At 38.2% G+C, this 14,285-nt stretch overlaps 1 protein-coding gene across 7 annotated transcripts in view; it reads left to right on the forward strand.

Moving 5' to 3' along the window:
• Positions 1 to 14,285, forward strand: part of SLC4A4 (solute carrier family 4 member 4) — a 351,609-nt gene that overhangs the window by 306,433 nt on the left and 30,891 nt on the right. For all 7 annotated transcript variants that reach the window (XM_045881041.3, XM_045881040.3, XM_045881042.3 and 4 more), the window contains exons 17-18: positions 3,820 to 3,933; positions 5,654 to 5,815. In XM_045881041.3, the coding sequence (XP_045736997.1) occupies positions 3,820 to 3,933; positions 5,654 to 5,815 (276 nt within the window). The remainder of the gene's footprint in view (positions 1 to 3,819; positions 3,934 to 5,653; positions 5,816 to 14,285) is intronic.

Genomic DNA, 14,285 nt, shown 5'->3' on the forward strand with positions numbered 1-14,285 from the left:
TGGAGTTGAATACAAAAGTAGTCTGGGAAAAATCCATTTCCTTACTATGAAATTTAAACTGGATCCAGTGTCTTAGAAATGCATGTCTGATCATAAACACTCTCCAGGAGTGATTTCTGCTGTAACTGAACTGTACTGTACAATTTAAGGGAAAGGAAGGGGAAATAGAAGTGAATATTTTATATGGAACATATCACCCTGGCTGTGATTTTTAATGAGGTTAAGCAATATTATTAATAAAGTAGCTTTTTTCCCCATAAATTTTAAGAAATGTAGTCCTGAATCTTACTAATATTTGTCTTTTTAGCTACTTTTATATTTATGGTATAATAGTACCACATTTGACAGGAATACCGTTGCTGAGGGTTTCTTCCAAATTTATAATATTTCATACACACACACATATATATAGTATTTCTTCCACGTGTATATACAATGTGTATCAATTTGGGAAACTAATAACTAAACTAAACTAGATAATCTATTTACTTATATTAGTTTCCTATGGTTGCTATGTCAAATTATTATAAATATGTTGGCTTAAAATAACACAAATTTATTGTCTTAAGATCTGGAGATCAGAAGACTGAAATGTGTCTCAATGCTCTAAGGTCAAGGTGTTGACAGGGCTGTGTCCTTTCTGGAGGCTCTGGGAAAGAATGCATTCCCTTACCTTTTCAGCTTGTAGAGGCTGCCCACATTCCTTGGCTCATGGCCCTTTCCTCCATCCTCAAAGCCAGCAATGACCAGTTGAGTCTTTCTCACAGTGCATCACTCTGACACTGACTCTTCTGCTTCCCCCTTTCATTTATGAGAACCTGGTGGTTACATTGGACCTACTAAAATAATCTTGGATCATATCCCCAATCTCAAGGTCATCTGATTAGCAACCTTAATTCTGTGTGCAACCTAATTCTCTCTAGCCATGCGACATTACATATTTATAGGTTCCAGGAAGTAGGACAATTACATCCTTAAGGGGGCATTATTTTGTCAACCACATCATCTGACCTAAATTTTAACATGATTATTCTGGGTTACCTTGACAATGTACTGAAGGAGGGCAAGTACAGAACCAGGAAGATGAGATAAGAAGCAGGAAACCACAGGAGATAAAATGGTGCCTTAGACAAGGGAGCAATGGAGGTGGTGAGAAGTGACAGCATCCTGAGTACGTTTTGAAGGTAATTTGCTGATCTATTAGATGTAGGATATGATAGAAAGAGGAGTTATATGGGTCGTTCAAAGTTTTTGGCCTAAGCAATAGGAAAAAATAAACTACCATTAATTAAGATGGAGAGAACTACTGAAAGAGCAGGTTTAGGGCTTCAGTGTTCAGTTTATGGAAGGCTCAGAATGCCTCTTCTCCTAACTAAAGAAGCAACATGTCCCAGGTGTCTGGTAGTGATTCCAGTCATGTAGGTCTGTTCCCTAGCAGGGCCAGAGGTGCCAGGCGCGCTGGGGCTGTCTACCAAGGAATTGAAGATTGGATTCATTTGCTACCCTCTACTTCTGTTGATGAGAAAAAGGAGGAGCACTGTCTTTTTAATACCGATCCCCCCCCTTTTGAACAACTTCTAACGTGTCTAAATTGTCAATAAGTTGGATTTACTGGATAAGGACTGGGAGGGTCGTAAAGAGATAACTTCTTTTTTGCCTTTGCAAAAAGACCTCTGGTCTTCCAGTGATTTATGACCTACTAGACCGGAGAGATTGTTGTAACATCTTAATATATTCCTGAACCTGTTTCATATGACCATGTTTGCCAGACCATCCTGAACTGCCTGTGTCAACACTTACTTGCACAAAACTTAAGAGATGGGAGTTTCCTCCAGTACTGAGCCCTGGGAAACATCCTTTTTCTGCAGGGATTCCAGATACTTCCAACCAAAATTAGTCGAGTGGCAGTTCTATATTATTACTGGGCTTTTATATCTTGTTTCTTGGAATTGATGATTCCCTCTAAAGACCTCCTGATGGTAGATTATTTAATTATTCCAGTGGTTTCTGCAGCCAAAGAGGCCTCATGGAACTTGAAAAAACAACAGTTGACATATATTAGGAGAGTTTATTATGTTCTAGATGTTATGTTAAGCACTTTCATGGCTTATCTTATTTAATTCTTATAACAAACCGGTGAGGTTGTAAGGATTATTTTGGCTACGTTTTGCACATGGAGTCATTGAAGCTAAGAAAGGATAGATATTTTCGGATAGAAAATGAATGTGCTGGGGTTCCAACCAAGGTCACCTGACTATAGAAACTGTGCTCCTAACCGCTGCACTATATTTTTCTCCCCGTATCGATCCCTGCCATCTTTTTGTGCTTGACACTGTTGTATAATTGGTGTTAATTCGCCCCTAACATAGCCCATGGCTGTCTTTCTGCTTCTTTGTGTGACTTCTCAAGAGAGCTAAGCCTAGCAGAACCCAGCCCTTCAAAAGGGAAACGAACTCCTAGCCAACAGGGCCATCTTTGGTCTTGCTGCTAGTTAGGACCCAAGGCTCCTGGCGCCGGGCAGCGGTGAAGAAGAGAACACAATGATGGCCTTCAGCCTACCCACCTTGCCAAGTACTTCCATTCCTCAGTTCCATTCCTACTGAACATCTGACTGCGGTAGTCCCCCTACTGCAGAACTGTCAGCCACTCAGCCCCTGCCTGATCTCTCTTCATCTGGCAGTACCAGAACACTGACTGCTCACCCTAAGGAAACCTCAAAGCTGCTGAATCCACCCTGATTTGTTTAGAAGCAGGTTTCCTTGGGTATGTGACCTTCATGAAGACATGGACTGTGTCTATGTTGTTCACTGTGGTATCCCTAGCCCCAAAATACAAGGTGCTGAGTAAATTCTTGTGCAATGATCAGATTATGCACCCCCCCGTGTCCATCCTCATGGGGACACAGGCGTCTGTGCTCTAGAGCGCTCCGAGGCCATTATCAGTGCCGCCAGACACCACACAGGAGCCGCCAACAGTCCCGTGCTCCCCTGCTGGCTCCAGAATGACCATTCTGCACCCACTCCATGGGAGAGGTTTGGGTTTAATGTTACAACCCCTCAACCCCAGCCCTTGACCTGACCAGAGGCAGATACTTTGGAAGCTTCGAGTTTGCCAACCCATGGCAACCACCACTTAAGAAGTGGTGGTGAAGAGATGCCCCACATACAGGAGACTTTAAGCACTAGCCTACAGCGAAAAGTATTTTCTTTGACAGAGGTAGTGATGTCATCATTTCGCTCTCCCATCACTTCATGTTCCTCTGAAGTCTTGAGTCCACTCAGTCCCCTAGAACTTGTAACCCCTCTCCTGCTAGATTCACAGTGTTTTCAGGTTACTTTATGGAATTGTCTTGCCCTATACACACAATGCTATTTCGCAAAATGATAAACAGAATTCTATATTTTTGTGTAGATTTTTTTAGATTTCATCCTTACCTGCATATCCTTTGTGCTGCATACAGGAAGAGGGTTTGTACAATATTTCAGGAATATGTTATTTGTAATTCCCTTCCCCTGCCTAGACACACACACATACACAAACACAGACACACACACACACACACACTCTCTCTCTCTCTCTCTCTCTCTTTCTCTCTCTGATCTGTTCTGTGCGATTAGATTAGTTCTGGCCAGATGAGAAAGTGATGCAAAAACAATGTGAAAAATAATCTCTCTGCGGTGTGACACCTCCTTTAATTTGCTGGTGACGCTGGTACTGTAAACCACTAGCCAATACAGAATATTTTGTTCATTTCCAACACAGGCAAATATATTAATCCAGTGCTAAGCAGTCCCTGGTTTCTTTTTTATTTTTTTTCAGGCAAGAAAACTGATCAGTGACTTTGCCATTATCTTGTCCATTCTCATCTTTTGTGTAATAGATGCCCTGGTAGGTGTGGATACTCCAAAACTAATTGTGCCAAGCGAATTCAAGGTAGGTGAACTTCTGCTGGTCATTCCTGGGACTCTATGGCTTTCTTTCCCCTGTTAGAGTTTGTTGCATGTTTTTGAGTTCATTTTGTGTGATTATCTGTTTCTTTATTTCAGAGGTGGTCTTTTGCTAGGCGTGTGTATACACTATTTCTTCACTAAAATCAAATGCCTGATTAGGATCAAATGCAAGGTTCACATTATATTGATTTTTATTGAAAAATACAAACTCTGCTTTATATTTTTGGAGAATTTAAGATGAGCCAAAGTATTTCCATACAACTTATCACCTTGATCCGTATAGTAATTCTAGGATGTAATGTAACTATCATCATCTTGATTTTATGAAGTTGATGTTGGAGCTCATAAAGATTTAAAGAAAATGCCCAAGATTATATTTCTAATTCAGTGCTCTTTTCCTGCTACCAAACTACCTGCCATATACACACACGTTTGTATGTAATGTGCATTTTAATTATTACAAAGAAGATATAGGAATTAATCATTTTATAAATCTGTTGGTTTGTGCAGGCCTAATGGGTAAAATTTACATTTCAGTCATTCTTACATATCCCTCCCTAATTTTTCATTGTGTCTTTCACTTGTTTTGTAGAACACTCCTAGCCTCTCTCTTCATCACTGAGACTATATACTTGCTCAGAAAAATTAAACTAACTGCAGTTTTAGCTTAATAACTACTTAAGGAGGAAGTGGTATCTATGGTATAGCAAATAGATTGTTGCATTATCTCTGCCATCTCATACTCATTAGCAAAGATAAGTTTTCAATCATTCAGTGATTAGTTCACTTAAGTTAATATTTATTGAATGTTTGCTTTGAGCGAGGCTCTTTACAGGGGATTTGAAATGCACTGATGAACAAGAGAAATTTCCTTCCCTTCCAAGTTCTCAACCTAATAAAGGTAGTAAAATGCAAATAGATTCAGTGATGTAGTTATGAGCAAAGGGAGATGGAAGACAGAAATATCTTCAGAGAAGTGACTAGTAAATGTAGAGAAAATAATTCATAGGATTCCATTTGGTTTATTTGCATTATTTAGCATTAGGAAAAGGAAAGGAAAATTTTTTTTTTTTTCTGTAGTACAGATGTATGATCTGACAGGATAGATGGAGAACTAGAAAAATAATCGTATTTTTTATTTTTGGTAATATTTCTAAGGATTTAACCAGTTATTCTGGCTCATTTTTCAAATGTATAAGAAAGACCAGAGTATTTAAGCAAGTTCAATTATAGCATATAAAAATATTTGTAGCTTTTTCTATGTTATGTGAAACTATTACAATTTGGCAGTAGTAGAAATAACTTCAGTATAATTGCCAAAATTCATGGACAAAATTCATTGTTGTTTTGTAATTTCTTGCCTGTGTCTTTACTGTTATATTTGAATTTTTCTTTTGGCTGCCTCTTAACATAAATCACTGTCTTCCTTCTTGAGTCCTTAGATCATCCTAAATGCACAAAATGGCATTTATCCGTTTCCCCTCAGTCTATATTCTTACTCTCCTTCATTTAAAATACCGCCTTAAAATAACCACCTTTAGGATGTTTTTGGTGACTAATCTTTGTTTAACCTATAAGTAAGGCACTGCTTCTGTTTTTGAATATGTTGGCTCTCCAGAAATAAAATTGTGTCTCTCCCATTGATTTTTCACCGAATAGTATGTATTAATATTGCTTTGAAAATGTTCTTTCCCTTCTTCAAGCCAACAAGTCCAAACCGAGGTTGGTTCGTTCCACCCTTTGGAGGAAACCCCTGGTGGGTGTACCTTGCAGCTGCAATCCCTGCTTTGTTGGTTACCATTCTGATTTTCATGGACCAGCAAATCACAGCTGTGATCGTGAACAGGAAAGAACATAAACTCAAGGTAAATGTTCATAACAGTGGCTATCATTGCCTTCTACTTTCTTTAGAGTACTTGAAAATACTAATTTATTCAAAACCAAGACAGTTTTTTTTTAATTCTTATTTTTTTAAGTTAACATATAATGTGTTATTTGTTTCAGGGGTACAGGTCTGTGATTCATCAGTCTTACACAATTCACAGCACTCACCATAGCGCATACCCTCCCCAGTGTCCATCACCCAGCCACCCCATCCCTCCCACCCCCCACCACTCCAGCAACCCTCAGTTTGTTTCCTGAGTCTCTTATGGTTTGTCTCCCTCTCTGGTTTCATCTTGTTTCATTTTTCCCTCCCTTCCCCTATGATCCTCTGTCTTGTTTCTCAAATTCCTCATATCAGTGAGATCATATGATACTTGTCTTTCTCTGATTGACTTATTTTGCTTAGCATAATATCCTCTAGTTCTATCCACATCATTGCGAATGGCAAGATTTCATTTTTTTGATGGCTCTATAATATTCCATTTGATGGCTGCATAATATTCCATTCCATTGTGTGTATATAATATATATCTTCTTTATCCATTCGTCTGTCAGTGGACATCTGGGCTCTTTCCATAGTTTGGCTGTTGTGAACATTGCTGCTATGAACATTGGGGTGCATGTACCCCTTCGGATCCCTACATTTGTATCTTTGGGGTAAATACCCAGTAGTGCAATTGCTGGGTCATAGGGTAGCTCTATTTTCAACTTTTTGAGGAACCTCCCTACTGTTTTCCAGAGTGGCTGCACCAACTTGCATTCCCACCAACAATTTAGGAGGGTTCCCTTTCTCTGCATCCCCGCCAACATCTGTTGTTCCCTGACTTGTTAATTTTAGCCATTCTGACTGGTGTGAGGTGGTATCTCATTGAGAAAACCAAGACAGTTTTATTGAGAGTTAGATTATAGCTAATATTCTTTCCGACTTGGCAGAGTCACAGATCGCTTTGTGTTGACACATGTCCTCGATATAATACTTTAGGAAGACCTCATTTAAATCTGAAAAAGTTGAGATCATATTTCCTTCACCACCAAAGAGGGCAATATAAACTGTTTACCACTCAGCCAGTGTCATCCTACATCTGATTTTAATGTGGTAACTGTCCTTAATGAAGACAATGACAAATACTTTTTCTGAGACTATTGAGATAAAAGCATGTTTGTTTTTAATCCATTGACTTGGTGAGTTACAGTAATAGATTTTCTGTTCTTGAACCAACCTTTCAACCTGGTAGAATAAAGTTTCTTTTATACGTAGTTTTTATATCTTTATGTATAATTATTACATAATTATATAATATACAGTATATTATATATGTATATATTTTGGATTTTTGCATCTTTTTTAAGAGTGACATTGGCCCGTGGATTTTCTTTCTTACAGTGTCCCTGTCCAATTTTGGTATCAGGAATATATTATCCTTATAAAATGAGCTGGGGAGTGTTTCTCCTCCTATTCCACTTCTATTCCATTCTCTGAAATAGAATATAATATTCTCTTTATTATGTGTAACATGCCAATTATCTTTTCTTTGAATGATCAAACATGTTTGTAAAACTATCTGGGCTGAGTAGTTTTACTGATGATCAAAATGTTCTAATGGTTATAAAACATTCATAATTTCTATTTATCTGTTTTAGAAACTTATACTTTTCTATATTTTGTTCCATTTCCCCAATATTTTCAAAATTATTGATACATTGTTTATAGTATTATCTTTTGTTATTTTTCTAATCTGAACTTGTCACTTTTCCCTTTAAATTCCTAATGTTATTGATTTGTGCTTTTTACTTTCCCTGATCAATCTAGCCTGAGGTCTGTTAATTTTATTGGTCTTTTTTCAAAGAAGCACTTCTTTACTGCATTGGATTTTTTGTACTATCTCATCATTTTCTGTTAATATTTCTTTATTTGTATTGAAGCCATGTGAGGTACATCCACATTTGTATCTAGTTTATCTTTTCAGTGAATTGAACTTTGTATGTGACTCTCTTTGTTTCTAGTAATGCTTTTTGCCTTAAAGCTTATTTTATTTCATTCTAATAAAGCTAGGGTAGCTTAATTTTCACTTATCTGATATGTATTTTTCAGTTCTTTTACTTTCAGTATACCTTGTGTCTCGTGTCTCCTTGTAAATAACACATAGGATCCATTTTTACAGTCTTTTCTCTTGACTAAAATATTTAATCCGTTTAAATGGATAGTGATGACTAATAGATTTGGATTCATTTTTACCAAAATTATTTTTGCTTTCTACCTGCCTAAGTTTCTCTGTGTTCTTTCTTTCTTATTTTCCTTTCTTACCCTCTTTTAGGTTGATAGGTTTTTGGTTTTTTTTTTTTTTTTGGTCTTCATTCTAACTTGTTTTCTGTTAGTTTGGAAGTTATACATTTTATCTTTTCTCTTAGTGATTATGTTGTATATTTTAATATGCATATTTAAGTTCTAAAGCTAGTCAGCATGTTTATACTTCTGCTGAAAAATGCTAATGGCTAAAGAATGCTTTGATGTTGATATTCCTTCCTGAGTCATATATTGTAATTACCCAGACCTGATTGCTATCTGGATTTAAAAATACAATTAGATATGGTCATTGTTTTTAGAATTATATACAAGTTTACCATTTTCTTAGCTTTTTCTTTTTTTTTGCATTTCAGACCTTCCATTTTTGAATATTTTTCTTTAGACAATTTCCCTTAAATAGTTCTTATTTACTAGACTTTTGAAATTTTTTCTGTAGGGATCATTTCTGTTTGTATGAAAGTATTTTTGTTTCACCCTTTATTTATTTGACAGAGAGAGAGCACAAGCAGGGGGAGTGGCAGGCAGAGGGAGAAGGAGAAGCAGGCCCCCCACAGAGCAGGGAGCCCGACATGGGGCTCAATCCCAGGACCCTGGGATCATGACCTGAGCTGAAGGCAGACGCTTAACCAACTGAGCCACCCAGGTGGCCCTATCCATTAACTTTAGAGTATGTACTTCTAAAGATAAGATCTGGGTTTTTAAAATTTACTTAGAGAGAATGTGTGAGAGAGCGTGGAGGGAGAGGCAGAGGGAGAGAGAGAATCCTCAAGCAGGCTCCTCAATGAGCGCAGAGCCCAACACGGGGCTTGATCCCAGGACCCTGAGATCATGACCTGAGCTGAAATCAAGAGTCATCTGCTCAAACAACCGAGCCACCCAGGCTCCCCAAGATAAGATCTGTTTTTAAAAGCATGACCACAGTACCACTATCAGTCTAAAAGAAGTTAATAAAATTCTTTAATATCATCAATTATCCAGTCAATATTTAAATTTACTAATGTGTCATAAATATAATAAACTTTAAAAATATAGTTTATTTGATTAAATCAGGATTCCAATTAACTTTCAAATATTGTTATCTTAAATCTTTTATAAACTTTTAGTTCGTAAGTTTTCTCTTCCCCACCCGCCACCATCAGTCTGTTTGGTTTCCCTAGATATTTATTTGTTGAAGACAACCAGGTTGTTTTTCCGTTTATCTTTTGCAATATAACAAGTGAAAACAACAATTTATTATGTTTCTTTGGGTTGACAGGGTTCAGGTGGATACTTCTTGCTTGACGTCTTTCCTGCAGTTTCAGTTAGTGTCATCTGAAGGGTTGACTGGGCTGATTGTCCAGTACAGCTTCTTCACTCACTCCCATGTCTCACATACCTAGTACCTTGATTCCTTGGTGTGTCTGTTTGTCTGTCCGATTTCTCTTTCACCACACAGCATCTCGTCCTTCAGAGCCTTTTGATGTGGGTTAGGCTTCTTGCAGCATGGCAGCCTTGAGCTATTTGTACTTGGTACATGGAAACTGACTTCCCAAAATTAAGAGTGAAAGATGCAAGGCCATTTCATGGTTACGCCTGCAACTGGCACAGCTCTATTCTTTACTTTGCTATCATTGATTGGTCAAAATAGTTCCAGACCCAGCCTCTACTGAATGGGGTGGGGAAGGGCTCCATTGTTTGATGGAGGAATGGCAATTTTACACTTGTAGAAAAATATGCAGGATAGGAGATATTTTTCTAGTCATTTTTGGAAAATAAAATCTGCCACATTTGGGGACACCTGGGTGGCTCAGTTGGTTAAATGTACAACTCTTGATTTTGGCTCAGGTCAAGATCTAGGGGTCCTGGGATCCAGCCCTATGTCTGGCTCTGCACTCAGCAGGGAGTCTGCTTGAGGGCTGTCTCTCTCCCTCTCCCACCGTCCCCCCACGCTCTCTCTCTCTAAAAAAAAAAAATCTGCCACATTTGCACTATAGAATTTGCCATAGTCTAGATCATGATGCTTTTCCCCCTGTGGTGTCATTTAGCATGCTCTTTTGTCTTTTGTATTTTCTTTAAATTGGTCGTTGGATCCAGAAGCTTGACGAAGTATAGTTTTGTCATTTTATATCTATATCTCTTTATTTTTGAGGGTAGAGTGGGAAGACATTCTTAGAAGGTCAGGACCATTTTACATTATGTTTTGACTTCAAGATTTCTAGACCATAGAGATAATGTGAATTCCAGCCTCAAACTTAATTGCAGGTTTATAGTGAGAAATATCTTTCGAGATTCTTTTTTTCTTATGGCTTTATATCTAGAGGCAAGGCCTAGAGAGGCACATATCCCTACTGTCTTTCTCTGTAGGGTGTCTTATTTCCTAGTTGACCAACTGAGTATGCTGTGTTTAGAGTATCCTAATTTCATTTCAAGGGATGTCTTTCATTTATACCCTTTCCCCCATATCCCTAGAGTTGGTCTCCTGTCCCTAGAGTTCAGATGGTCATTCTAAATCCAGGCCCTAAGGTCTCTCAGGGTGGGCCTAAGCTCCAGGGCTTACTGACCCTATAGATTCACTCTTTCTTTTTTTTTTTAAAGATTTTATTTATTTATTTGACAGAGAGAGAGATAGCGAGAGCAGGAACACAAGCAGGGGGAGTGGGAGAGCGAGAAGCAGGCTTCCTGCCGAGCAGGGATCCCGATGTGGGACTCGATCCCAGGACCCTGGGATCATGACCTGAGCCGAAGGCAGACGCTTAACGACTGAGCCACCCAGGCGCCCTAGATTCAGTCTTTCTTGTTGCCATTGTTTTTTGTCTCCAGTTGTTTCTTTTACTTTCTGGTAGGTAAGCCATGATTTCTAAAAGATATTTTTTGTATTTGGTCAAGCATTTTTAGATGCTCTATACTGGGAGGGGTTTCAGTGTTGATTTAGTTTGAAAGGCTGGGAATGGATGATAACTAATTTATTTTATTCTAAAAAGAGTTAGGAAGCACATTTTTAATTTTGTTATATAGTTGACCTGATTTGTTATGTGTCTTTGGAGATAAATGCCTATTTACTTTTGCTCTTTAAGTTTTCTTATTAATAAAATTCAGAGTTTCAAGTTTAGCAAATTTAGAATTGATAAGATACAGAATTTTTAAAAAAGATTTTATTTTTAAGTAATCTCTACATCCAGCGTGGGACTCTAGCTCTCAACCCTGGGATCAAGAGTTACATGTTCCACTGACTGAGTCAGCCAGGCACTCCTGATAAAATATGGAATTTTTAAAATTCTCCTGTTCCCTATAGAAAACATTGGAAAATCAAGACATATTAAGATTTACCTCTTAAAATAGGAATTTTAAGTTTTCATCACTTTTAGGAATTGCTTATTTGAAATCATTTCTTTGAATGACAGTAGTTACAGAATAAGTGCCAATGTTTTGACACAAATCTCATGATACCAGTGGAGAGATATCATGGATGAAAGGCTTTTCACTCTGGATATTGTTTTATTCACATTTTATTGGGAAAGGTGGCTGTGGAACGTGAACATTGGAGATCGGTCTGAAATTAAAGGGGTCTGACTGCTATGAAATTGATTCAAAAGAGAAACCTGGAAGAGTGAGAGAGAGGGAAGCATTGTAATATTACAAGCAGCATGTTTTGGGGTGGCATTTGCTTTGGCTCTGTGTCATGTGGCCCTGGCTGGCTGGCTGCTCTGTTGGGATGGGATCCACCTTTCCATTTTGCTGAACTGCTCCTTATTGATGTAGGAGCGCCAAGCAACTTGGCTTTTCTTGGCCATCATTTTGGTTAGTTATGTCCCACATTCTCCCTGCAGAGCACTCAAAAGCAAATGGGGTTCAGCAAGGTCATGACTTCTCCAAGGTTATTTCCTGAGTCATTGCAGAGGTAGGAAACAAGTCTGAGCTTCAGACTGCAAAGCAAAGGATACTTCTCACAAGGAAAATGATTTTAAGTAGGTGGGAGGGAGAAATAGTTTAGGATAAGTATCTAGGCATAGACATAAGTTGGTGTATCAGTGAATTTTCTGATACCCTTTGTGGTAAAACCCTTAATTTGAGGTCCTTTTCTTGGATAACTCCAAAATTTGCCCTGTTTTATTTTTCCTTTCTATTCCTGTTATCATAACCTTAAATCCAGTCCTTTTATTTCATGTCTAGACTATTCTAACTGTTTAACCGTGAGTTAATAATCAGGTTCCCTTGCTTCATTTCAAAAGCAGTAATTTTTTTAAGTGTTGTTCTTATATGTCAGCCTTATATTTCTAAAACTTTACCCCTTGGCCCTCTAAACATTTGCTCCTTGAAGAAGTCCATTTGCCTTAGCCTGGGAATTAAATCTCTTTGTGATATGTTCTCAACCCAAATTTAGAATGATGCTCTCCACATACTATACAATGCTCGGATCAAATGGATTCTTGGTTTCTCCTCAAATCTGGCACATCTCCTGCCAGTTATTTCAACTCTCCTCTCCATTCCTCGATGATTACCTCTTACTAAAATCCTTCCCATCTTTTAAGAGCCTCCAGATATAAACTTGTCAGTGTAGCCTTCACTCCTAATGTAATTTCTGTTGTTCTGATTTTTGCTCTTACTAAATGTGCATTACTCTATAGCACTGGTCACATGATATTCTGCATGGAGGTTAGTTAGGTTGGATAATGACCTTATCTCTTTTTCTGAGCCGAACGTTTTCAAGGCAAGGATATGTTTTAGTCCTCTCTCCAGCTCTGTTTTGTGGCCCATCACAGCGATTTCCATATGGTAGGCTCAGTAAATACATAATGAAGAATTTGGTTATCTTGGGCCACATGGTTCCCAGAGTTGTTGCACTGTGTGAGATGGATGACAGCTGAAAAGCTTGCCAACCCATCTCCAGTTCTCATAGGGAGTGCTTCTATTATTCAAAGCCCTGTTTAGATGTCATCACAATGGGAAGTTTTTGTGGGTTCACTCTAGACATTGGTAAACAGTTTATTCTCTGTACTTTGGGTGTCTCTTTCAAACCTCTTTGAATCTCTGTTTAGAGCGCATTGTAATTTGTGTACAGATCTGAGTCCCCTCATCTGATTGTGAGCTCCTGTGGGGAGGAACTATGTCATGGTTCTTGGTGTCCCCATAAACCAGCTTATTGTCTGGATCATGGGGGGCTCCTATGCACAATAATGAATGTTTATTCTGTGTCTGTGCATGTGTGTGTACTTCTCTGACCCTTTGTTACCATCTACTTACCAGATGTAAACTTTAGACTGTTAGTCTTTTTCTCCCCTAGATTTTGATTTCTGTGGATTTATTCCAATTGACTTTTGTTCTGTATTAGCAAAGCATATACAATATCAAAAGGAAATAAAATTTTACTTCCTGTCCTGCTACTTAAAACAATATCTAATTTCAAAAAGTAGAACATCCTTTGCATTTATATTCATGGAGACAGGACTTTTTTAAACTTTAAAGGACGTACATAACCGTTTGGGCATTTTTTTGCGTCCTTGCTATGTATGGAACACTTGTGTTAGATGTTGAAGATAAGAATTGTTCTAAGTTATAGTCCCTGCCCTGAAGGAGTTTAGTGGATTTTCTCTCTTTACCACTTAACTCCACCACCAAGGTTGGGATTGACTTGGCTTTCTTTGTGCCTTGTATCTTGCACATACAATAAATTATTTGCTTCCACATCTGGCTTCAACTAATAATCTATAAACCCCTTAGGGGCACATGTTCTTTCTTACTTACTTACTAACACAAGGCCTAACATGGTATAGGGTGTTCAGTGGGTGTTTATTAAATAACAGTTTTCCAAGCAAAGATATGAGCAAATGCAAAGGCCCCAGGGTGGGAAGGTATGTTGGTATGCTGAAGAACAGATAACAGACCAGCGTGACTGGAACATAGGGGAATTAGTGATGCATGGTGAGGTCAAAGGGAGTAGGGCCAGATCATGTAGAACAAAGGTTCCCAAATGCAATTCTTTGTTGGTTGTGGCTGTCCTGTGTATTGTAGGCTATTTAGCAGCATCTCTGGTCTCTAACCCCTCGATGCCACTTGCACCCTTTCCCCTAAGTTGTGACAAACAAAAATGTTTCTAGACATTGACAAGTGTTCCCTGGGGGGACAAAAGAGTTCCAGGAAGAAACACTGATATGGAACCTTTTAGATGA

The sequence above is a fragment of the Mirounga angustirostris genome, unplaced genomic scaffold (genome assembly GCF_029215605.1).
Source record: "Mirounga angustirostris isolate CCGP_5_RB_7025 unplaced genomic scaffold, mMirAng1.0.hap1 SCAF_2, whole genome shotgun sequence".
Lineage (NCBI taxonomy): Eukaryota > Metazoa > Chordata > Mammalia > Carnivora > Phocidae > Mirounga > Mirounga angustirostris.